The 26,791-nt window shown below is 45.2% G+C and overlaps 1 protein-coding gene across 1 annotated transcript in view; it reads left to right on the top strand.

Annotated features, from left to right (window-relative positions):
- Positions 1 to 456: 456 nt before the first annotated feature.
- LOC132576528 (sodium- and chloride-dependent betaine transporter-like) overlaps positions 457 to 26,791 on the top strand; it is a 94,898-nt gene continuing 68,563 nt past the window's right edge. The window contains exons 1-2 of the mRNA XM_060245747.1: positions 457 to 593; positions 23,045 to 23,275. Of these exons, the coding sequence (XP_060101730.1) occupies positions 23,068 to 23,275 (208 nt within the window). The 5' untranslated portion in view covers positions 457 to 593; positions 23,045 to 23,067. The remainder of the gene's footprint in view (positions 594 to 23,044; positions 23,276 to 26,791) is intronic.

Here is a 26,791-nt window from a genome sequence, read left to right as displayed (position 1 = left end):
CTTTGAAGAAAGGAGGGTGGGACTATGAAACCAAATAAATAAATTCCAGAAGTGGGAAAATGTAGCACAGAAAGCGGTTTTATAGGCCACCCCTCTGCCTGTTTACTTGGACACAAGTTTCATTGAGTTCATTTCCTAGAATCGTGTTTCAGATGGCAGCCCAAATCTTAAGTGAAAAAAAATCACCCACTCAGGGTTGTGAACTGATCGCAGTCTTCACATTTTTGGCCTGCCGAATCTGGCCTCATTCATCTCTCACTCTCCATTTGCTTTATTTACAATTCGGTGTCTGCATAGATAAAATATTATAAGACAGTCAAGGAGAGATGCACGGCTTTGTCCTTATCTCAGAAACACATCCCTCTTTCTTTTAAACCTACACCCACAAGAGAACTCTGGTGATAATTTGTCTGGGATATCTGCGGGAAGGGGAGGGAAAGGAGGAGGAGAGAGAGAGAGAGAAGAGAGGAGGGATTGTTTGCTCCAACTGGCTCTGTCTCTCGCAGTGGCACTTAGTTGGTTTCTTTATTTTTCCCCTTCCATTCTCCAAGCCGTTTTCAGTAACCAAGACGGAGTTGCTTGTGGGACGTGGGGTGAGTGATTTTTTTAAAAAAATGATCATTTGTGTGGGGCTGTGCTTCAGACAGAAGTCTGACAGGGCAAGACAATAGGAGAAGTTAATTTGAATCTGAATCTAGTGATGTGTGGATTCAGGGACATAGTAACTGTTTAAAAAGTGAGTCTGAGATGTAATTTGATCTTACGGGAACTTCTTGTGGGGATTTTCAGACTCTCATTTCTCCCTACATGCCATGAGAGGAGTGGCTTTAAAGGGGATGTGGGCTTTGCCCCAGAAGTGAATGGGAGTCAAAATGTGCAGCTAATGGTGGGCAGTGGGCAGCTATGTACACAAGCAATGTGTCACGTCACAAGAGGTAGACAGTGGCAGCAATCCAGAGGGAAAAGGGGAGTTTAGAGGGATGTGAATATGATTGGTTGCAGTGGTGTCAAGTAATGTGCAGTACAGTCTGCGAAGGGCTTTAAAATACACAAACTGGGAGGGGTGCCTGCAGGGAGGGGGATTAGCAGCCAGACTCTAGGAATATGCTTACATCAAACAGAGCTTAGAAATGACATTTTCTTCCTGACACATTTTTGTCTCCCCCTGAAGAAAACAGGAGGATCTTATGGAAAACAGAACTTTTGTAGTATGACTCTTGTTAGAAATGGTTCCATAATTGTGTGTGTGTGCGTGCGGGGGGGACATGTTGTGTATACAGTGCTGTGTGTGATATGTCCAGAAAGACAACAATGTTCAGGGATGGAGTAGTTACTCTACCCATCCCTCACACCATAAGATGCTTTAATAAACAGCACTTTCTTGACATGGAGATACAGTGGTGAAGAGGTAAGCTCGGGGCTCAGGGAAAAGCAAGAGGGCAAACAAGCAGCGCAAGAGACTTGCACGGTTTGACAGTGGCCCACGTGCTGAGACAACATGAATCAGAGACACTCCCTTATCATTAGCAGAATGCTGGCACTGGACCCGTGCCAGTTACGTACTGAAGCGGAGAGAAGTTTGTGGAAGAACTCTATGAAACTTTCAACATGTCAAAGTATTAAAGAAAACTGTTTTAAGATGATGTATAGATGGTATATAACTCCTAAAAAATTGACAAAGATGAATAATAAGATGCCAGACAAATGTTGGAAATGCAAAAAGCATGAAGGTTCTTTCTACCATATGTGGTGGACGTGTGAAAGAGCTAAAATGTTTTGGCAGATGATTCAACAAGAGATTTCTAAGATCTTGGGATATGAGTTTAAAAAAGTTGCAGAGATTTTTCTGTTGGGACTACAAATGCTTATGAACATATATATGAACATATGAAGCTGCCTTATACTGAATCAGACCCTGGGTCCATCAAAGTCTACTCAGACTGGCAGTAGCTCTCCAGGGTCTCAAGCTGAGGTTTTTCATGGTTACTTGGCTGAATCCTTTTTAGTTGGAGATGCCAGGGATTGAACCTGGGACTTTCTGCTTACCAAGCAGATGCTCTACCACTGAGCCACCGTCCCTCCCCATCCGTGTGACAGCTTAAAATGCCGATCTGGACTCAGCCCTAGACAGGCAAACTGTGGGTTTCCTTCCTGTAGACTCTTTTGTCTTTGTCTGTTTGATGGGTATGATCAGATGGGCTTTTTGGCCTGCCATAGTCACACCCTACCTCCAGATTCTATGAGTGCAATCACACATGCACATCTGGCCCCCGTGCCACTCCTGCCCTTGCCTTGTCCTGCAGTGCCTCCTACTCACATTGAACTTCCCAGTGACAAAGTTTTGCTGTGCCTCTGTGGTGCATTTCTGGCCGTCTGAACAGCTGGGGCACACTATGTACACACAGTGCATGTGCAGGAGCAGTGTGAATGCTCCTCTAAACATGCATGTGTCAGGTGCTGTGTGATTGCTGTGGCGAGCCTCAAGCAGGGCTGGCTTTTTAAAAGCTGGGAGACCACTGTGGCAACTTCCTGGTCTGATTGTACCCGATGTGTAGACTGATATTCTCAGGGAATTGCTTCTTTCTTCTTCACTCTTCTCTCTCCCACATACACAAAGAAGGGGGCATGTTTGCTCTCCACTTTTGTCATCATAGATGCAGGACATGCATCTCTGCATCTGCATCCATTATAGTTAGTTTAGTTGGATTCTGTTCCTATCTTTCATCTACTCTGTCTCGAAGGGAGTTCACTAAAGAAAGAACTCTTTATTTGTTTGAAACTGAGAAGTGGCTCTGTGTAGCTCTGTAACTTTGCAAGTGCAAGCAGAACAAAGAAGCTCAGGTGCGAGTAGGTCTAGTACACACTCTGCTAAATTGATACAGGTCCTGGCTTTATCATAGCAGTGAAGCTAACACAGACCGATTTCGCACTAAGGCTTGTTCTGGGTGGAGAGCCCTTTTGGGTGATTAACATGTGGAATTCACTGCCACAGGAGGTGGCGGCAGCTACAAGCATAGCCAGCTTCAAGAGGGGGTTAGATAAAAATATGGAGCAGAGGTCCATCAGTGGCTATTAGCTACAGTGTGTGTGTGTGTGTGTGTGTGTGTGTGTGTATATATATATATATATATATATATATATATATATATATATATATATATATATATATATATATATATATATATATATAGTGGCCACTGTGTGACACAGAATGTTGGACTGGATGGGCCATTGGCCTGATCCAACAGGGCTTCTCTTATGTTTGCCCCCGGCACTTCAATCGGTTTTCACACAAGCTGCCCTGGGGCTGCAAGATGGTGCACCACTTTTCCATGGCAAGCAGGAACCGCTTGTCAGAGGATCTTGCTTGCTGCAGAAAAGCAGCGCACCAACTCACAGCTCCGGGGTAGCTTGGGCGAAAATGGAGAGAAGCCCTGGGAGCAAAAGGGCTCTCCACCCAGAACAAGCCTAGTGTGAAATCAGTCACACTGTGTACACTGGAATACACTTTGCCACTACTGGACTCCTGTTTGGTTCTACGCACTGCTTTGGTTTTATCACCCTTATGCAGTTGGCCATTGGAATGTTTTCTCACAACTTCAACAAGAGTTAATAGATGCTATTCCTTGGCTGAGAACAGACGGGCATTCTGGGGCAGCTGGGAGGTGTCCCGAATCGGGGGGGCTCAAAAAGAGCCATGCTGGAGCCTCCAGACGGTCCCCAGCAATGTGACCCCATCCCGTCTGTGAGGCAGCTGGGCGCCTCCACACAGGAAGGTGCCCTGGAAGCCGGATTCCTTTTTTCCCTCCTTGTGGGGCAAGTGCACATGTGCACAAGTGCACCAGCACTCTGATTGGTTTCCTGTTAAAAAAAAATGGAACAGCTTGGGGTGGCTTGGCAGCTCCAGACCAACAAGTCGCCTCGCTTGCGCCCTTCCCCATCCAGATGGCGGGGAGGCAACTGATGGCCGGCTCAAATATTTTGGAAGTGGTAGTTTTCTGAGCCAGTCAAAGGAGCCTGGAGGATGGGGTGAGGACAAGAGGAGGACTGTCAGCAGATGTTGCTGCCTGCACAGATTTTTTGGGTTGACTTCAGAGGCATCTGAGTCAACCCAAAGTGCCAGTCTGTAAGCAGCCCTTATCTCCTTCTGCAGATCTTCATATTCCTGCTGTAAGCACAGTGGTTACAATTCTCCATTCAGCAATTGCTGATACAAGGTGCTAAACCTTGGACTTTCCCACTCAGGCTGTTTCACAGCCAGGCTTGGCAAAGGCCGCCTGTAACTACTCCCAGGCTGAAAGAGCAGCTTCGAGAGCTATCTAGACAAATTTCCCTTAGCCCGGTAACACCGGGGACAAACCATAAGTGCCTTTAGCCAGATTGACTCTGTTATCTGTGGTTGTATCACCAGCAGACCAGCTGCCATTCGGGGTGGGGGGGGATTCTCAGAATCCCCCATTTGGAATCGTAGGCAGAGATGCCAGTGCTGTTCTCTGCTCCTCTCTGGATTGACTGTTTGACAGTCTAAGGGTCAAGACAGATGAGAGGCTGGCAGATCTATGATCTGATATCCCCGGGTGTTTTTTTTTAAGGCCCAGTGATTGAACAGGAGTGTGATTCAGATCAAGGTTGAGATAGGAACCCTTTCACCCGTGCATGATTTCACAAGACAAAACCAAGCACTCTGCATTGCCATAGCTTTTGAAATAAAACTGGGTAAAAGTGGAATACCTGTCCTCCTTCAAAGCTGCTAACAGCATAGAAGAGAGGAGTTTCAATTAGTGAAACCAAACAGGAGCGGAAGGGTGGGATCCCCTCTCTCCTTCCCACCCAAATCTGATGGAAATCAAACTTCTGTGCGGCTATAACTGCACTTTAAAGGATGCTGGGAAATCCACAGTCTCTGTGTCAAACTCATTTGTTATGAGGGCTGAATCTGACATAAAGGAGACCTTGTCGGGCCAGGCCAGTACCTTTTTTTGTAGAGAAAGCCCAGCAGGAACTCATTGGCATGTTAGGTCACACCCTTGATGTCACCATTGTTTCACACAGGGCTTTTTTGCAGAAAAAGCCTAGCAGGAACTCATTTGCATATTAGGTCACACCCCCTGGCACTGCATTCCTGCTCAAAAAAAGCCCTGGACCAGGCCATGTGTGTCATACAATGTAATGGCAGGTAACAGAGGTATAAACTTTATAAAGGGCACAGACAAACACAATTAAAGATTTTGTTTTTAAACTTAAAATAAAACATGATTAAAACATTAGCACTCATTGGTCCTAAAGGTGCTTTCTTTGTATCTCTCCCTTGTGATCCAGGGAACTGGGGACCAGGAGAGGTGGGGAGCCTCAGCCAATAGAAGGAAGAGAGGCTTGACTTAGAAGCTCTGCTGTGAGACTGGCAAAGCAAGCAATCCCTCCTTACTTCCTCTCCAAGGAAGGAGCCTCATCCAATAGAGAAAATAGAGTTTTTGCTCTGTAGCTCCTGTGTGATTGAGCAAGCCTGGCAAAGCAAGCTGTGATGCAGAAGGAAAAAAGAGAGAGGGAGGGAAGCAAATGACAGCCAGTTGCTCAGGGGCATGATGGGAGCCCTCCAGGAGCCTGATTCAGCTCTTGGGCCGCATGTTTGACACCCCTGGTCTAGACCCCAACACTAGCCAATGCCATCCTCTGAAACAAGTTTCTCTCACCCCTAAGTGTGGAACTCACAAATCCACTGTAAACTGAATCAGAACATTGGTCTATCAAGATCAATATTGCCTATTTGGACTGGCGGCTGTTCCCAAGGCCTCAGGCAGAGGTTTTCTCACATCCTTCTACCTGGAGATGCCAGAGACTGAAGCTGGAGAATTCTGCATGCAAAGCAGATGCTCTACCACAGGGGTGGCCAAAGGTAGCTCTCCAGATGTTTTTTGCCTACAACTCCCATCAGCCCCAGCCATTGGCCATGCTGGCTGGGGCTGATGGGAGTTGTAGTCAAAGACATCTGGAGAACTACCGTTGGCCACCCCTGCTCTACCACTCAGCCACAGCACCTCAAGAATCCCCCAAGCCTCCCCATTAGGGTGTCAACTTCCAGGTGTAGGGTTGCCAGTTTGACTCTGTTATCTGCAGAGTCACCGATGGGGAATGGGGGGTAGGGTTGCCAGATCCAGGTTGGGAATCTCCTGGAGATTTGGGGATGGAGCCTGGGGAGGACAGGGACCTCACTGGATACAGTGCCATACAGTCCACCCTCCAAATCATTCATTTTCTCCAGAGGAACTGATCTCTGTAATCTGGAGATGAACTATCATTCCAGGGGATTCCCCAGGTCCCTCCTGGAGGCTGGCATCCTTAAAAAGGTACTGCCTTGGGGGGAAAAAGTGTACTGCCTGGAGATCTCCTGCTATTATAACTGGTCCCCAGACAACAAAGATCAGTTCCCCTGTAGAAAATGGTTGCTTTGGACGTTGGACTCTATGGCATTATGTAACAATGAGGTCCCTTCCTTTCCCTAACCCCACCTTCCCTAAGCTCTGCCCCTAAAATCTCCAGATATTTCTCAACCCAGAGCTGGGAACCTATAATATAGTGGGTTCAACGCAAGGAAGAGGCGAGGTGGTAGTGATCATAGCTCTTTAAGTACAGCAAGTATAGGGCTGCACTAGAAGGACTGGGGAACTGGGCCAATGGGGCCAACTTATACACACTTCAAGGTTCCCGCGCTAGGATGCCATTGGATCATTCAAGCCTGCAGGGGGCCCTGACCGGAGCAGGGCAACAGGTATTTGGATCCTGCTGCCCATTGTTCCTGAGTCCCCAAGCTCAGTCTGTATGGTTCTAATAAACCAGGCAGGAACACGCGTAATAGTCTTCGCTTTGGTCCACATACATAACAAAACCCTACTTCCTGTCCCACCTAGAAAACACTGATTTTCATTGAACAAAGTCTATAACCAGTTGATTGAACAGTACATGGTCATTTAATTTGGGAAAGTGGGGAGGGATCATGCAGGAAGAACTACAAACAGTGGTTCATTTTGACCACAGTGTCTTTGTTAGTGCTGTTTTATTTACTTACAAATGTATACACTGCTTTTCTGCCCTGCTCTGGGTCACCAAGGTTCCTAACAAATTAGAAAGATACTTAATAAATACACATCTTAAAAACCATTGAAACCACACAAAGCATCAAAACATGTAAAGCTAAAATATACACCTGGTTTAATAAAACACAAACATACATGAAGACAACAAATTAAAATCTAGGGTAGGAAGAAACGCCATTGGTGAAAATACCCCCCATTTTTTTCAGTTTAGTGGCACAAACCTGAAAAAGCTCTCCAGAGCTTCTTCTGCCAGAGGACCTCTCCCCCATACAAATTGCAGCCTTGTGCAAAGCTTGGTAACGTTGCAGCCAACTTTGCACAGGTGTGCACACGCATACGCTCACACACATGTTGCCAGTGATCACAGCTTGCCATGCCGGTATCAGTGGGTTCTACCATGCATTCTGTACACTCAAAATCAATCAATCAAATCTTTAATGGTATACGGAGTAAACTAGGACAAAGTACATCGTTGTCAGAATAAGAGGGGAAAGAAAGTGTTATACACTCAATATGTTTCCCCATATTATGTAATTGTGTGACTCTTCTCATTTTTCACAGTGGCTGATAACACAGCAGAGAATCCCCTAGTGCTCCACAGAATGGAAATTGGGGCTTTGCAGCTGCTTGTCAGTTTTTAAAAAGAGTTTTGTAAATTTGAACATCATGTCTCCCCTCCCCGCCTTTGCCTGTGTTCCCTTCTGTTCCCTCTTATTCAATGAACTAATGCTAAAATGTATGCACAAAACCTGAACCAGGAGGATTGAGATGGAAGGGGCTTGTTGGATGCTGCTGCACAGTTGTGATAGAGCAATTGCATAATTTTTTTTTAAAAAAACTTTTGGGCACTACTCCCCCTCCCCCCATCACAAGTGACATTCTATCCTGATTCAGAGGATTACAGTTGCAGAATAAATTGCAGCTGCAGAATAAATACACCGGAGGGAAAAAGAATGGTGCATAATGCAGGTACAGGATCTGAAGTCAAGATGAAAGGCTTACTGCTCTGAAAATCTGCAGTAAGATGTGTTTGCGTAGTGGGCCTTAGCCTGTTGAGGGACAGTAATGTTCCCTACAGAACTGGTTTTAGAGATCAAGTGAACCTTTGAAGAAGCTATTGTGGCACAGGTTATACCATGCTGTGGAATGTGGCACAGAAGCTAATTTGTTAGCTAATTCTTGGTTCTGTGCTAACAAGCCACGCAGCTGCTGCTTAGATAAAATGTATAAAATATTATGAGACAATTGCACCTTAAGCTATGGACATCTGTGGAGCTTTCCTTTTTAACCTTCCTTTCAATATTTAGCATAAGGGGAAGAAGCCAGGGCATGTTCGCAGGCAACAGAGTTTCTGCACGTGAGATTTTCTGCATGCTTTCCCCTGCCTTCTCCTTACCACCCCCTTCTATGTGTGCTTGTCAGAGGCTCCAAACTGGCTCCTGAAGGCATGCTTGCCTGCTCCCACTTTTGTTAGTTTCTTCATACATGTGCTATAGCATTATAAAGGTTCTATATCAGTTAGAAAAAAAAGTGTTTGTCATAGTGCTGCAATGTTCTACTGCCACAGTTGTTTTCAAGCTTAACGTAACTGTTACAGTGTTAAAGCGATAGATTGTTATAGTGCTACAGTGGTATTATGCTGTAACATTCTATTGTCATTTATCTATTTCCAGTTTTAATAGAACATTATATTATTATTGCAACTCTCATGGCCATGGACAATTTAAGGTTTGCTCCCCAGGCTCTCCTGCATCATTGCAAGAGATTCTCCTAAGGGGTCAGATTCTCCAGATGTATCAGATCAGCTTGCGGATGACTGGTATTTCTGCTGTGCAGCTTGTCAGTTCCACCCCCCACCGAGCCATGTCCCATATGCAACAGTGACTCCGGAATAAATTAATACTGGTGAATGAGAGAAAGCGAAGTGTAGTTCCTTCTTAAATCATGCTGGTAATGTGACTCTTGAGTGCGTGATTATTTATTTACTTTAGTTATATCTCACCTTTCTCCCAAAGGGGGTCCCAAAGTGGCTCACGTCATTTTCCTCTCCTCTGTTTTATCTCACAATACCCTTGTGAGGTAGGTGAGGATGAAAGTGTGTGACTGGCTCAAGGTCACTCAGCCAGCTTCTGTGGCACAGCAGGGATTCGAACCTGGGTCTCCCAGATCCTAGTCCAACATTTTAGCCACTACTCCAAGCTTGACTCTCTTTATTTATTTATTTTATTACATTGGTATCCCTTCCCTAGGAGCTCGGTGGCGCAGAATGGTAAAGCTGCAGTACAGCAGTCTAAGCTCTGCTCACAACCTGAGTACAATCCTGGTGGAAGCTAGGTTCAGGTAGCTGGCTCAAGGTTGACTCAGCCTTCCATCCATCCAAGGTGAATAAAATGAGTACCCAGCTTGCTGGGGGGGAAGTGTAAATGACTGGGGAAGGCAATGGCAAACCACCCCGTAAAAAAGTCTGCTATGAAAACATTTTGAAAGCAACGTCACTCCAGAGTCGGAAATGACTGGTGCTTGCACAGGGGACTACCTTTACCTTTTTTATCCCTTTCCTCCCCTGACGGGCTCTTTGCAAATGTCAGGGAAATTCCAGTCATTATGTATGGTGTAGGGTAAATAAGCTCATTGAACTCTCCTTTAATCTAGTATCCTTTAAAAATAAATAAAGCTGCCTTATACTGACTATGACTGGTGGCCTATCTGGGTGAGATCTGTCTATTCTGACTGGCAGCGATTCTTCAGGGTCTCTCACAAGGAAAGCTGTCCCAACTAGGTATACCTATAACTGAAAAGAAAGGGTGTTTGTAAGAAGTGGGAGATTTAGAGAGCCTGGAAGTCTATAGAAAGAGGGCTGGTACACAGCGATTGTATCGCAGTGGCAAAGCATGCGCTTGGCACGTGGAAAGCATATGCTCTGCTGCTATATACTAGCTCTCATTTCATTGGCTTCCTGAGAATCCTGACAATTTAACTGAGACGAAGAAGAGTTGGATTTATACCCTGCCCTTCACTCAGAGTCTGAGTGGCTTACACATCTCCTTCTGTTCCTTTCCCCACAACAGACACCCTGTGAGGTAGGTGGGACTGAGGGAGCTCTCAGAGAACTGAGACTGGCCTAAGGTCACCCAGCAAGCTGCATGCAGAGGAGTGGAGAATTGAACCCAGGTTTCTAGATTAGAGTCCACTGCTCTTAGCCACTACACCAAACTGTTTCTATTGAATCAGACTGAAGGTCCTTCTAGTCCAGGGACTTTTGGCCCAGAGTGGCCAGCCAGATCTCTCTGGGCGTTTTCGCACTCACCTTCAGCCGGCGCGACCCCCCTCTTCACCGCGCAAGATCTGCGTGGATTTCGTACTAAATGCCGTGGAGCAGCCGGAAGAGCCGGAAACTCCCGTCGCAAAAGCCGCGCAAACGGAAACTGCTTTTTGGCGGTTTACGTTTGAGCGGCTTTTGCGCCGGGAGTTTCCGGCTCTTCCGGCTGCTCCGCGGCATTTAGTGCGAAATCCGCGCAGATCCTGCACGGTGAAGAGGGGGGTCGCGCCGGCTGAAGGTGAGTGCGAAAACGCCCTCTGTGAAGCCGGAAGCAGGGCACAAAGGCAAGAGCTTTGCTGTTGCCCCCCCCCTCCCAAGCACTGGCATTTAGCTGCAACATTGTCTACACGTGGATCAGCCACTGCTTCACATTCTCTTGCCCAGAGGTTATTTTGTAGAAAAATAGGTGGTGGAACTCATTAGCATAATCATTCACATATGCTACCCCCTCCCCCACCAGCCAAAAGCAACCAGACACAAGAAAGGAGAGCCCTGGGCAAGTGAGGCCTGTTTGGGCTGGCTAGAGATCCAGCCAGCCCAAGCAGGCCTCGCTCACCTGTGGCTCCCCTTGGCTGCCCCCCCCCACAGTCAAAAGGCCAGCAAGCCACCCACCACCCAGAATCACATAAGAAGTGGAGAAAGGGTGGTGTGGGCTTCTCCGGGGCTGCTGGGGGCTTGGCAAAAACCCTGGTGGCTGGCTGCCCGCCCACTCTTCTAATCCAAGAATTGTTATGCAGCTGCACAAACGATTCATTGGAAGAGTAGCAGTAGGGGGGAAGAGGAGGGGGGGCAGTCAGAAAGGTTCAGGAGCTGTGCTCCTGCTGAATTCAAGGCCTGCTCTTGTCCATTTAATGAATGTGACAAGGCTCTTACGAGCCTACTAGTCACAGCTTTGCCTTAATAGGAGCAGGCATCTCTGGTGAAGGATTCTTTCTACTTTGGAGCTAATTTATTTGTTTGCATATACATCCAGCACCCCAGCCTGGAATCCAAAGCAGTGGACAGATGATTCTTAGGTGGGCCCCCCTCCAATCCAATTGTTGCCAATGAGACATGGCCAGTGCTTTGGCATCGGCACCTGAATCATACCACATTGGGGCTGTTCCTCTGTTCAGCATTTATTTATTTATTATTTTAGATTTCTCTCCCACAGTCCTGCCATTGCGGCCCTAAAATGCACAGATTTCTTTTTGCCAACCTTATCGTGGAAGAAATAAAGCAGTGCGCAGTGTGTGCTAAACTCCTGTGATGGAAGAGACCTTTGAGAAATTGAAAAGCTTGTGCCCAACTGAGAATTGTCTCATGGCAATCAAGTCAAGACATCAGGCTCTGTTGTGTCCCATCGGCTCCTACCCTGAGAAGTCAAGGGGAAATGAGGTCCAGGAGAAACGGGGCATCTTGCTATGAATCTCCATAGCAGCAGCAATTTTTCATAACTCCCTAGAGAGGCCAGCCTTACACTTGGAGAACTTCTGCAGCAGGGATCGTGCAATGGCTGGCATAGTCTATCTCTCCTTAGCATTTTTTAAAATAATTTTTTATTTTTCATTGAATAACAGTGATTCACAAAAGAAAATATAAAGACCCATAATCAGAAAGTCCTCAAGTAGTAATTCTCTACACACAAAATACAATTACCAGGATTAAACAACATCAATTAATACAATAAGTACCACCTTCTTCATGCAAAACTTATACCTGTGTCTAACCTTCTAGGTACATCACTACTGTTCAGGGTCCTTTTTTTGTAGAAGGAACTCCTTTGCATATTAGGCCACACACCCCTGATATAGCCAATCCTCCTGGAGAACATAAAAGAAGCCATGTTGGATCAGGCCAATGGCCCATCCAGTCCAAAACTCTGTCACACAATGGCCAAAAAAACAAAACAAAAACCCAGGTGCCATCAGGAGGTCCATCTTTGGTGCCAGGACACTAGATGTCCTCCCACTGTTGCCCCCCCCCAAAAAAAACCAAGCTTACAGTAGGCCCTGTACTAAGAGCCTTGTAAGCTCTTGGAGGATTGGCTATATCAGGGGTGTGTGGCCTAATATGCAAAGAAGTTCCTGCTACAAAAAAAGCACCGCCACTGTTTACTCTAAACAGTTACATACACAACTGAGAATCACAAGTGTAGTCTGCTCTTCAGGTGTAATTTTATTCCAATATTCTCTGATCATATTTGTACAAATAATGACTGACAATGGCTGAGAGCAGATGGGCAATCTGGGGTGGCAGGGAGGCGGCCCGAATTGGGACGGCCCAAAAAGAGCTGTCCTGGAGCCTCCCCACGCTCACCCTCATGCCTCCAGCATCCCGTCCATGAGGCGGCTGGGCACCGCCACACGGGAAGCTGACCAGGAAGCCAGACTCCTTTGTTTTCCTGGAGTGGGGCAAGCACTGGTGCGCATGAGTGCACCAGCACTCTGATTGGTTTCAGTAAAAAAAACAAACCCCAGAACAGCTTGGCACAGTTTGACAGCTCCAGACTGCCAAACTGCCTCGTGTGCGCCCTTCCCCGTCCAGACGGCAATCTGGCGATTGACGGCCGGCTCAAATATTTGCTACCACTTTCAAAGTGGTAGCTTTTTGAGCCGGATGGTGTGGCCGGAAGGACGGGGTGAGTGCGTGATGGGGATGCCCGGCAGATGTTTGTGTGTGGAGGGATTTTTTGGGCCGACTTCAGAGGCGTTTCTGAGTTGGCCCAAAGTACCGGTCTGTAATCAGCCGATGTGTCCTCTTGACTACTTACACACATAACTGCTTACACATTTCCTCAAGACAGATTTTGATAGATGGTCTTATCCTTTTTTCCCTGTTGATGTGCCATCAACAGCCACGCAGACCCAACCAGATTTCTTAAGACATGATCATATTTCCTATCGAATGAACTATCCACTTGGCCAAACAGAATTGGCAGGCATTCTACTTTAGGGGCTTGCCAATTCTGTTTGGACAAGTAGATAGTTCATTCAATAGGAAATACGGAAGAGAATACGTAAAGCGTTAATGTTTTATGTATTCTCTCCCAGAATTTTTTTTAAATAATGGGGCAAGTCCACCATATAGGGTAGAGTGAGCCTTTCTCCTATAGCAGGGGTGGCCAACGGTAGCTCTCCAGATTTTTTTTTGCCTACAACTCCCATCAGCCCCAGCCATTGGCCATGCTGGCTGGGGCTGATGGAAGTTGTAGGCAAAAAACATCTGGAGAGCTACCGTTGGCCACCCCTGTCCTACAGGGTCTGCCAACATTGGTCAGAGATATTATCAAGCATTTTTCCTGATTTCACAGGGGTAGAATGCTAGCTAAAGATTAATATCAAACAATTTTTCCTTATTTTAATGTTAATCGATGTAGCTAAGATATCTTTACAGATTTGCCCTCACTTGTTTTTGGTGATTTCTTGGATTAAATCACATTGCAATTTCTACATATACCATGAAGAGAAATAAGAACAGTGGAAAAATTTTCATCTATACCAGTGTGATCCTACCTAGCCCTGACAAGTTAATCTTAAACCAAAGTCTGAATCCAGGGGTTTATTTTGGGTATATTTTTGGTTATAAGCTTTCATGTGCATGCATTCTTCTTCAGATACCTGATCAGATACCTGATGAAGTGTGCATGCACATGAAATAGAATTGCCAATCCCCAGTTGTGCAGGATGGGGGGGAAGTCAAAGGACTTCCTTGATGACCAGGCTCAAAAAATTAAACAAGATCGAAACACTATTTGCAAAATTCTTCATGAATATATTATAATACCACAGTTGTGTGATTCAGTAAAACATAATAATAAACAGAATGTCCAAAACCCAGATACACAGTCCTAAAATTTCTTAGAAATGCAACTCAATGCACACAATATCCAATGAAGGAAGTCCAGGTGGCTGTTCTGGAAGTAATTGGTTTGTATGAAGTCCCAAGCTTCTCCTAGTACATTCCAAAACACAGTCAGCGTATCATTCACCACTACACAGTGAAGAAAGGTTTCTTTCTATGAAGAAAGGTTAAAACACTGGGGGCTCTTTAGCTTGGAGAAATGTCAACTGCGGGGTGACATGATAGAGGTTTACAAGATTATACATGGGATAGAGAAGGTAGAGAAAGAAGTACTTTTCTCCCTTTCTCACAATACAAGAACTCGTGGGCATTCGATGAAATTGCTGAGCAGTCAGGTTAAAATGGCTAAAAGGAAGTACTTCTTCACCCAAAGGGTGATTAACATGTGGAATTCACTGCCACAGGAGGTGGCGGCGGCTACAAGCATAGACAGCTTCAAGAGGGGATTGGATAAGCATATGGAGCAGAGTGTATTGTTGGAATTCTCTTTCTGGGGCAGTGATGCTCTGTATTCTTGGTGCTTGGGAGGGCACAGTGGGAGGGCTTCTAGCCCCACTGGTGGACCTCCTGATGGCACCTGGGTTTTTTGACCTTTGTGTGACACAGAGTGTTGGACTGGATGGACCATTGGCCTGATCCAACATGACTTCTCTTATGTTCTTATGTTCTTAAGGTCGTACGTAACCCTTGCTTCACTTTGTTTCTACAAGCTTCACAGACAGAATTTATGATTCAAATAAGGATGCTTACAATCTCATTTGCTTTCAACGACTTTAGGACGGTGTATCTGGGTTTTGGACGTTCTGTTTATTATTATGTTTTGCTGAATCAGACAACTGTAGTATTATAATATATTCACAAAGAATTTTGTAAATATTGTTTCGATCTTGTTTAATTTTTGAGCCTGGTCATCACGGAAGTCCTTTGACTTTTTCCCCTTGCCCTATCATCCGTGATTCTCTGTTTGGTTGCAGAATCCCCAGTTGAAGATCCTCTGCTTTGGAGGTCTCCCCCCCCCCGCTTCAGGGTTATCAGAAGTGTGTGGGGGGGGTCGAATGTCCACTGGGCACTCCATTACACCCTATGGAGATTGGTTCCCATAGGGTATAATGAATAGATTTGTGGGTATCTGGGGTCCTGAAGTGGCTGTTTTTTTATGTAGAAGCACAAAATTTTCAGCATAGTATCTGGTCCTCAAAAAAACAACCACCCAGAGTTTCAAAAAGATTGCCCCAGGGGATCCAATTCTATGAGCCCCAAAAGAAGGTGCCCTCATCCTCCATTATTTCTATTGAAGGGAAGGCATTTAAAAGGAGCATGATCCCTTAAAATGTGATAGCCAGAACTCCCTTCGGAGTTCAGTCATGATTGTCACAAGCTTTCTCCTGGCTCCACCCCCAAAGTCTCCTGGCTCCACCCCCAAAGTCCCCAGATATTTCCTGAGTCAGACATGACAACCCTAAAATGAATCACTTCCATCCATGGAGCTTTTTTGGGGGGGGGGGCCCTGTTTTTTGCGGTAGAGGCACCAAATGTTCAGCATAGCATCTGGTACCTCTTCTCAAAACATCTTCCCAAGTACCATAAAGATTGGACCAGGGGAATCCAATTCTATGAGCCCCAAAGGTGCCCCCATCCTTCATTATTTTCAGGCTTTTAGAGGGCATACAGTCCCTTCAAACGTGATGGCCAGAACTCCTTCAGAGTTCAATCATGCTTGTCACAACCTTGCTCCTGGCTCCGCCCCCAAAGTCTCCTGGCTCCACCCCCAAAGCCCCCAGATATTTCTTGAGTCAGACCTGGCAGCCCTAGAAGCAACAGAGTTCCATTTGGCCAGAATTGTTGGCTCTGCCCTGATTCCTTCGTCTGAGTAATTTGTTGCTTGCACAAATTGAGCTAATCACAATCCATGCAAAACTATACGAAAAGACAGAGGTGCATGGAAATGAATTCTGTTTCAATGCTCAATATTATAGTGGACAATATGTAATGTGGATACATTTAAATAAATTAGCATATGCAAATGAGCAGCCTTGGGCTCACTTCAGCCTTCTAGGATTTTGGAGGTCATCCCTTCAGCGCTGGGTCAGAAATGCTGTGTAAACCATAATGCAAGCGAGTAATCATAAAAGCAGGTGGACTGTGCAGGCTTTCTCATTGCTAATCAGCAAATAAATTGGAGTTAAGTCTTTCGCCATCAGCCTGTAATGACTTTACTAATAAGCATAGACAAAAACTGCGTTGTGCTTGATGATTTGCATTCAGGGGCTGGCAGGAAACTGGAATTGCAGAGGAAGACTGACATTTCAGCGCAGCATTCATTTTGAAGCACTGGCTTTCATTCCACTGATGGCCTATGGAACTCCACTAGGTTTTGACACCAGTGATACAGAAAGGGAATCTGTTGCTGAACAAGCATTTCATTTAGCTGATTAGCCTGATGTTGTGTCTCTAACAGATGTGGTAACTAACTACAGAAGATTGTCTGGCTATCTAAGATACAGTGGTAGAGGGAGGCATTAGCAGCTCCTTATGCCAACAGGCGCAAGTCCCTCAGGGGAAGGGCCAGGGCTTTTTTTGTAGCAGGAACTCCTTTGCATATTAAGCCACACCTTCCTGATTTAGCCAGTCCTCCTGGAGCTTACAGTAGGCCCTGTGAGGACTGGATACATCAGAGGTGTGTGGCCTAATATGCAAAGGAGTTCCTGCTAAAAAAAAAAAAAGCCCTGGGAAGGGCAATTTTTAAATCAGGATTACTGGGCCAGTGTCATTTAGTTATTTGTTTAGTCATCAAGTTACAGCTGGGAGTTCTGACCATCACTGTAGCAATCTTGAGTATGCTGTTCAGGTGTTGTTCAAGTGTGTGCCTGTAAGTTGCAAACCTACTATTGATTTATTGAAAATTCATTACAAATAGGGTTGCCAAGTCCTCTTCATCCCCTGGCGGGGGACATTTGTGCGCGCAATCTGTGCGCATACAATGAAATTGTACAGAGTTTTACCTCCCAAATTGCTAGAGCATCTGGGAAAACCACAGAGTTTTCCCGGAAATGCCTAGGGCACCCCCACATGGGCACCCCCATTTTGATGACATCACTTCCGGGTGATGTCATCGCGCTAGTGATGCGGGGGGAGGTCCCCCCCGCTGGCCCAATGTGGGCCGGTGGGTTGAGAACCTCCAAGGGGGGGATTCCCTGCCTGGACCGGGGGCTTGGCAGCCCTAAAAATGCTTTGAGCCTAAGGCCCAAGGGAAAACATAAAATGGCAGGGCATTGTGAGTTTTTGTACATAAGTTGCTTCATGTGCTGGTCAGCCAATGGAGAAAATAGATTCTTTGCTCTGTAGTTCTTGTGCAATTGAGCAGGCCTGGAAAAGCAAGCTGTGATGCAGAAGGAAGCAAGAGAGACAGAGAGAAAGAAGCAGATGACAGTGAGTTGCTCAGGGGCCTGATAAGAGCCCTCTGGGGGCCCGATTTGGCCCTTGGGCCTCATGTTTGACACCCCTGATATAAGCTTTTGAGACTCAAAGTTTCCTTTGTCAGATCCCTTTGTGTCTCGAATGCTTACATTTTGGAAATCTTGTTGGTCTTCAAGGGACTGGACTTATATTTTGCTCTTCCACTGCAGACTAACAGAACAAAAGTTCATTTAAAACACAGCAACAAAAATCAACACAAGTTTCCCAGTTGTGCCGAGAAGCAAATGTCTTCACTATCTTGGCAAATGATCTTACTAGCTTTTAACTGAATGACGACCACCACCGAGATATTAGATCTAAATGGATGTTTAAGAGCTCTGATTGCTAACCTTAAACTGTATGGAAATTAGCACCAAATTGTCTTAATATAATATTTAATTTAACTGTTTTTATTGTTACTCTATTATGTATTGTGAGCCACCCTGAGCCTACTTTGGCAGGGAGGGCAGGATATAAATAAACTAAACTATGACTTTGATGGACCGAGGGTCTGATTCAGTATAAGGCAGCTTCATATGTTCATCCGGGTGTTCATATGTTAAGAGATGAGGTTGGGGGCAAGGAGGAAGGTTGAGCCTGCTGTGGAGGAAAGGGGACCAGAGTGTGTGTGGGGCAGTGGGGGAAAGTTAGAATTGGGAGAAGGGTTAATGTTCTGCTGAGATTTTAAAGCTTGCCAAACTCTGTATAAATAGCAGGGGTGGGGAACCTCTGTCCTGAGGGCCATTTATGGCCCTCAAGATCACTTGGTCTGGCCCTCGGGGAATGCTGGGCTGAGCCGAGCCAAGCCATGTGGCTGCCTCCCTGGGGCCTGGCTGGCCAGCGAAGATCGTGGGGCCCAGCCATGCTGTGCCCTTGATTATTCCAGATGGTATGGCCTAATATACTAATGAGTGTGTGACTTAATATGCTAATAAGTTCCTGCCAGGATTTTTCTACAAAAAAAGCCTTGGACCTAGGCATTTTTTGCCTAGAGTGACAGGTCAGGGTGTTTGTGTGCCAAATTAGGCTCTCTCCACATGACTTCAAATAGAAAAACAATTATTTACATTAGTTTTGCCACCCTGAATCATTCTCCCTTGGCAGAGCACTATTTTTTAAGTTGATAATTTTGTTTGGCCCATGAATGATGTTATATAATATCCAAATAGCCCTTGGCAGAAAAAGGGTTTCCCACCCCTGATAAACACATTGCCTTGGAAGGGTTTGAACTGCCCTTATCCTTTGGGATACAGCAGGATAAAAATTCCCAGTGAGGTCATAATAGTCAATGCATAATTGCAAGCCGCTCTGGAAGCTTAAACTGGGGAACGGAGTCTGTATCTCACAGAACAACCAAACAAATGTTTCTAAGAAACAAGGCTTTGCTAATACAATGGAAACAAGACACTTCTGCGCTCGACTGAGAAATATTTATTTACAATCGTATACAGAAGTTCCAGGGGAAAACTTAAGGCTGTACAAGGAAACTACAATAAACACATATTGATTACCAGCTGTTCCTTTCTGGGCTTTACTCCTATCACATCATTTTGCATGACAACAGCAATCTGGCTGCTGAAAAGCAGTTTGTCTCTTGATGACTCTGGGAGTCACATTCTGCTTGGAGATGCAGAAAGACCCAGCTTATGGGGTATGTGCCTGGGGGACTTGGACCATACTACAAAAAGGAGAGAGGGGAACGTGTGGGGTTCCCTGGACAACAAATGGTCCCCCTTATCCACCAGAGTGAAGAAATAAGGGGAGGGTGATTAACACATGGAATTCACTGCCACAGGAGGTGGCGGCGGCTACAAGCATAGCCAACTTCAAGAGGGGATTGGATCAAAATAGGGAGCAGAGGTCTGTCAGGGGCTAGTCGCCACAGGGTATTGATGGAACTCTCTGTCTGGAGCAGTGATGCCCTATACTTTTGGTGCTTGTGGGGGGCAACAGTAGGAGGGCTTCTTGTGTCATGGCCCCACTGATGGACCTCCTGATGGCACCTGTTTTTGGTTTTGGTTTTTTTGCCACTGGGTGACAGAGTGTTGGATTGGATTTATTAGATTTATATCCTACCCTCCCCGCCGGAGCAGGCTCAGGGCAGCTCACAGAGAATAAAATCACAATAACATTAGTTATACATTTAAAAATAATACAATATTCAATAATATAGCAGTTAAAAACAATTTGGATGGGCCATTGGATTGATCCAACATGGCTTCTCTTTAATTCTTATGTTCTTGTGAGGCTTAATTCCAACAAAGAGAACCCCTGAGCACACAGATGGCATCACCGAAGCCAACCTTAGTCCACTACCATAAAAAAAGAAACAGAAATAAGACAGAGGATAGGGGAAGCTGGCCTCCAGCCCTCTTCACTTATTCAGCTGCTCTTCCATGGGCTAGGTGGGCAAGAGTTGGCCTGTCTGTCTGTCCGGATCTCTGTCTTCACTTGTCAGGGTGTTTGCAGCCTGGTCTCAATGCCTATTATTGAGGGTTCCCAGTTCCATGCTGGGAAATACCTGGTGATTTTGAAAGTGGAGCCTGAGGAGGGTTTGGGGCAGGGAGAGCCAGTTTGGTGTAGTGGTTAAGTGTGCGGACTCTTATCTGGGAGAACTGAGTGTGATTCCCCACTCCTTCACATGCACCTGCTGGAATGGCCTTGGGTCAGCCATAGCTATCTCAGGAGTTGTCCTTGAAAGGGCAGCTGCCGTGAGAGCCCTCTCAGCCCCACCCATCTCACAGGGTGTCTGTTGCAGGGGAGGAAGATAAAGGAGATTGTGAGCCACTCTGAGATTCGGAGTGGAGGGCAGGATATAAATCCAATTTCTTCTTCAGTGGAGTATTACGTCACAGAGTCCACTTTCCAAAGTGCCCATTTTGTCCCAGTGAACTACTCTCTGTTGCCTGGAGATCAGTTAAAATCCCAGGCGATCTCCAGCTATCACCTGGAGGCTGGCAACCCAACATAGTACTCTTTGAGGCTTCTGGGAGTTTGGATGCTGCTGCCGTTGTTTCTATACTTTCCACTGTCACTGTCTCCTAGGGTTGCCAACTCTGGATGGGGAAATACCTGGAGGTTTTAGAGGTGGAGCCTGGGGAAGACAAGGTTTGGGGAGGGGAGGGATCTCATCAGGGTATGATGCCATCAAATCTACCTGCCAAAGCAACCATTATCTCCAGGGGAACTCATCTCTGTCATCTGGAGATCAGTTCCAATAATGGGAGATCTCCAGGCCCCACCAGGATGTTGAGACCCAGAAATAAAGCCATGAAAAATAACTTCAGAAGTATAATATTAATCAACCACAAAAATTTGTAATGAACCCAATCATATGCTGCACTATACAATGTTCAATACATTAAGCAATACTCAATACATAAACCACTGATCCCTATGAACACCTAATACTCATTTACATTCAAAATATGCAAAAGTTCTTACCCGCTTTTAAATTTCAAAGAGAAAACTCCAAGGAAAGGGCTTGTGCCATTCCAATAAAAGTACCCGTGTCATTGCTAGTCTTTATCAGGCTTTTTTTGTAGCAGGAACTCCTTTGCATATTAGGCCCCACACCCCTGATGTAGCCAATCCTCCAAGAGCTTACACAGCTCTTACTACAGGGCCTACTGTAAGCTCTTGGAGGATTGGCTACATCAGGGGTAATATGCAAAGAAGTTCCTGCAACCCCCCCCCCCTAATATGCAAAAGAGTTCCTGCTACAAAAAAAGGACTCTTTATACATCCTACATAATGCAAGTTAGGAATTTGAGACTTTCCTCCACTAAGGTGCTTGGAATCGTGCTGTCCTTGTTGGAATGATATGGATTTGTGATTGAGCCTCTTTGATAAAGTTGGGAAATGGTGACCAAGTCGATATAGCCATCATAGCTTTAAACTGGAGTCCGTACTCTTTATGGATCATGAAAGCAATGGAGGAAGACCATAGAGGATTTTGGAACATTCTGTTATAAAGACTGACAAGCACTTTCCTTGGAGCCTTTAATTAGGAATGAGGGGTCATTTTTGACTACCAAAAAAAGGCTATGCTGAGAACCATGGGGGCTTCATTTACAAAAGCTAAGGACAGAGGCTATAGAAAGGAGGGAAATTGGACAAGATTCAGTGGAAAAGCTGGCTGGATCCAGCCCACAGTTTGTATGTTTGCACCAAGTGATGCATGGTTTATGAGCTAGAATGTGCTAACTACAGCCTTGAACCATGATTAGCTGGCCTGCTTGCACGGCTACTTACCTGCTGCCCTGTCATTTATTCCCATTCTGCAGATGGGAATTACGGTACCTCTGCAGAAAAAGTCCTTCAAGGTCAAGCATGGTTCAGCTGAAATTTGAACCTAGAACTGTTAAAGTCAAGACCAGTTCACATATCATCAGATAGATTCTTCCATTTGTTTTGAACAGATTGCTCATCTGGTTCCTACAGCCAGGATATACAGTTCCTGTCTTACACCACCACCATCATCAGGGATTTTTTTGAGCAGGAATGGACAGAAATGCAGTACCAGCTGGCTTCGTATCAGGGGGTGTGGCCTCTTATGCAAATAAGTTCTTGTTGGGCATTTTCTACAAAGAAGTCCTGTGTTAAACAGTGGTGATGTCAGGGGGTGTGGCCTAAGATGCAAATAAGTTCGGCTTTTGCTACCAAAAAAAGCCTCCGCCACAGCCACCACCACCACCATCATCATCACACACTCAGGGTGTGTGGCAGGGTAGCAAAATGGGTCATTCACATACAAAACATGGATTTCTGCATATTCAGGGGATTCCTAAATACAATTCTGAACTAAAGGGAAGGAGGAAATAGTATTAGAGAGTAAGAATGATGGAGAATGGAAAGGCATCATGGACACATAAATTAATATTTAAGCCCTTTCCTTTCCTTTCCTTTCCTTTCCTTTCCTTTCCTTTCCTTTCCTTTCCTTTCCTTTCCTTTCCTTTCCTTTCCTTTCCCTTGCCAGTCCATGTGAGTGAAACTGATGCAGTTTTCATAAGGACAATATCACTTTCAACAAATTGCCCCAATAAACAGATTTTGGAATTTCTTCTGTGTTACTTTTGGGGCTCCTGAGTATATGCTAGACGCAGGGATGGCCAACGGTAGCTCTCCAGATGTTTTTTGCCTACAACTCCCATCAGCCCTAGCCATTGACCATGCCGGCTGGGGCTGAAGGGAGTTGTAGGCAAAAAAACATCTGGAGAGCTACCGTTGGCCACCCCTGTGCTAGAGGACCACACCTGGAGAGTGAGAAACTGGACAAGTTTGATATGAACTGCGTAATAAATTCTGACAGTATGTTTCCTGCTTTTTCTCTCAGTTTTCCCCCTACCCTACAGAGCCATGGAATGCAAAGAATCTTGGGATATGGAGCCCAACGGGGCCATGACTGTGTCGGAAGTAGAGGAAAAGGTAGACAGGGAGAAGGAGAAGCTTCAGGACAGGGGCCAGTGGACCAACAAAGTTGAATTTGTGCTATCTGTGGCTGGGGAGATTATTGGTTTGGGAAATGTTTGGAGATTCCCATATCTCTGTTACAAGAATGGAGGTGGTAAGCATTCCCTGTTTTTCAGTATTTATTTATTTGTTACCATTGGCCATTGCAAAAGCAGGAAATCAAATTTTCTGTTTCCAATACAGCAAGTAATATAGAGATTTTATTATAAACCAAGCCATAACATTTACAACAGAATTAACAAGCTAATGGAAAAATCATCCAGTGACAAGCTGGCTTTTAAACCATTAGATAATCATGGTCCCCCATAACACCTAATGATATTTTGTGTAACACTTTCAGTCTTTTGTATTGCCATTATTTATGACAGACATGTGTGTCCTTGTTAGGGGAGGCCTGAAAGCTTGGCTCACTTCCCATTCACTGCTATAGGGATCAGGCAACCAATTCATCAATGGGCTGTTCAACTATTTGCAACCTGTTCAGGTGCATTCTTAGGAACAGGAGACTTGCAACTAGGGCTTTTTTTTTGCAGAAAAGCCCAGCAAGAACTCATTTTCATATTAGGCCACACCCCCTGACATCACTATTATTTCACACAGGCCTTTTTTGATAGAAAAGGCCCAGCAGGAACTCATTGGCACATTAGGCCAATGACATCAAGCTAGCCCGAACTGCATTCCTATGTGTTCCTGCTTTAAAAAAAAGAAAAGAAAAAAGAGCCCTGCTTGAAACCATCAGAAGCTTGTGATCTCCTGTTTGAGAAATTTTGCTCTGTCTCCCCATTGAAGTTTTTTCTGGGGAGGTGGGAACTGACTCCTAGGTAATCATCTGTAGGTGAGGTTAGTCTGACCTCCCACCTTAGCCTAGGGTTGCAGGTTGCCAGCCTCTGGGTGGGTAACAACCCCTAGAGTATCACAGTAAGAAGCATAAATAAAACAGAAAACTGTGAAAAATAATGAAAAATACCAACACTTACAGCATTACAATATTTATATTACAAAAACATAACTACAATCCTACAGTTACAATCATAAAAATAAATGTCCAAAGCGGTATTCCAAATTTATTATTTCAGTCCATATATAGACGTCTGGTTCCGACTTTTAAAACTCAAGAAGAAGAAGATGAAGATATTGGATTTATATCCCGCCCTCCACTCCAAAGAGTCTCAGAGCGGCTCACAATCTCCTTTACCTTCCTTCCCCACAACAGACACCCTGTGAGGTGGGTGGGGCTGGAGAGGGCTCTCACAGCAGCTGCCCTTTCAAGGACAACCTCTGCCAGAGCTGTGGCTGACCCAAGGCCATGCTAGCAGGTGCAAGTGGAGGAGTGGGGAATCAAACCCGGTTCTCCCAGTTAAGAGTCCACACACTTAACCACTACACCAAACTGGCTCTCACAACAATTCACCCGCTCCAATGGTCTGAATCCAAGTGCTGGCACTCCAGATTCTCATCCCCAATGAGTTCCCTCCCCCTGGAGCTGGCAATTTTAATCTGCCACAATTATTATTATTTAATTACACTCAGTGCTTTTTTTTGTAGAAGCCTGGCAGGAACTCATTTACATATTAAGCCACACACTCTGACATCACTGTTGTTTCACACAGGGCTTTTTTGTGGAGAAAGCCTAACAGGAACTCATTTGCATATTAGGCCACACCCCCTGATTCCAAGGCTGCAGGAACTGTGTTCCTGCTTAAAAAACAACAACACCCTGATTATACTGTCAAAAAGACAGTGTCACGATGAGGGGTGTGTTTGTGTACTTGTGTGTGAGAGAAAACCTTGATAGTGTGATGACACAGGCATTGCTTGTAAACATGACCATGACATTTGTGCTGCTATAAGCCATGTAGCCTTCACTGAGAAAAGACAACAGCAGAGCTCTTTGCGTTGGAGATAAACTTTGGGATTCTATGAGCAACAAAGGGATATCAGCTACACAACTGTTATGCTCTAATCCATTGTTTTTTCCTATTTTTCAAACCAGTTATTAAAGATAGCTTGTTACGCATTATACACACCCATCGACCATTTCCCCGTTGTTCTTAACTGACTTGCACTGGAAAAGTTATGAAAGAGGATATCTCATTGCTGACCTCAAGTTCCTTATAGCTAGAGTTACAGCTGTGCTAAGACAATAGTTAGAGCTGATTCTTAATTTAAAGCATGACATGCCTGGCACTCTAACAAGGGGAACATTTTTGTTGTTGTAGAGGCCTTCCAGTTAATTATCTGGCATGAAGCTCTGTCAGAGGCTGCTGGCACCGGAGAAACAGTTTTAAAGGGCAAAGCCAGGTTCTCCTAGGAAACAGATCAAGGCTCCTACAAACACCTGCATCTGCAGGAAGAACTGGGCAAGGGAGGATGCAGCACAAGCTTTCTTTCCCTCTGCTTTACTAACATTTGGAGGCTTTTGGATGGGCCAGTGGGATGGCTTGCAGAAAGCAAACAACCAAGCGAATTTCTTAAAAGCTGTGATGAGCAGCTCATGGAATTCAGGGATTAAATATTCCCTGTAGAGCAGCGGTCCCCAGCCTTTTTGACACCAGGGACCGATTTTGTGGAAGGCAATTTTTCCATGGACCAGGGTGGTGGTGGTGGTGGTGGTTTTGGGATGATACAATTGTGCACTTTATTTCTATTAATTTGGTGCAGCGGTTAAGTGTGCGGACTCTTATCTGGAAGAACCAGGTTTGATTCCCATCTCCTCCAGTTGCAGCTGGTGGAAAGGCATAGATCAGGTCAGCCATAGATCTTGCAGAGTAGTCCTTTAAAGGGCAGCTTCTGGGAGAGAGCTCTCAATTCCACCTAACTCACAGGGTCAGTTGTGGGGGAAGAATATAAAGGAGATTGTGAGCCGCTCTGAGACTCTGAGATTCAGAGTATAGGGCAGGATATAAATCCAATGTAATCTTCTTCTTATTATTATTACCATGCTGTTCCTCCTAATGCATGCATTAGTACTATTAATATTAATAATATTAATATTACATTAATATTATTACTACATTATAATATGTAATGAAATATTTATACAACTCATGGCCCGGAGGTTGGGGACCCCTGCCGTAGAGTTTCAAGGGTCTATGGAAACTCTTGGAGGCTTCAGTTCTGTTGTGACATAATATGTGCTGTAAGCAGTGCTTTTTTTGGTAGACAAAATCCAGCAGGAGCTCATTTGCATGTGGCTGCTGCATGGTGGGTCAGGCTGGGTGGAGCTCTGCTCCTGTGGGCTGCAGCAGGAAAAAAAACCCTGGATGAAGGATTGATTCTCTTGAAGGAATACCTGTGGAGCTCCTTCTAACTAAGGAGAGAGGACAATGCTTCGCTAAACAGAGCAATGGGGTGCAAGGCAGTCTCATACAGGTGTATGTTGTTCTCTGTAGATAGATCCAAGTAGTCAGCCGTGTTTGTCTGAAGTAGTAGAACAAAATAGGAGTCAAGTTGCACCTTTAAGACCAACTTCATTTTATTCAGAACGTAAGCTTTCGTGTGCTCTCTAAGCACACTTCATCAGACGAGGAATCTGGTACAGTGAGCAAAGCCACACATAGCTGGTAGGCAGTGGCTCAGAATGCACCAATTTGCATTCTGAGTCACTGAC

Source organism: Heteronotia binoei, chromosome 8, assembly GCF_032191835.1.
Source record: "Heteronotia binoei isolate CCM8104 ecotype False Entrance Well chromosome 8, APGP_CSIRO_Hbin_v1, whole genome shotgun sequence".
NCBI lineage: Eukaryota > Metazoa > Chordata > Lepidosauria > Squamata > Gekkonidae > Heteronotia > Heteronotia binoei.
Note: the sequence above shows the minus strand (reverse complement) of the source record. Positions and strands in the feature narration are given on the sequence as shown.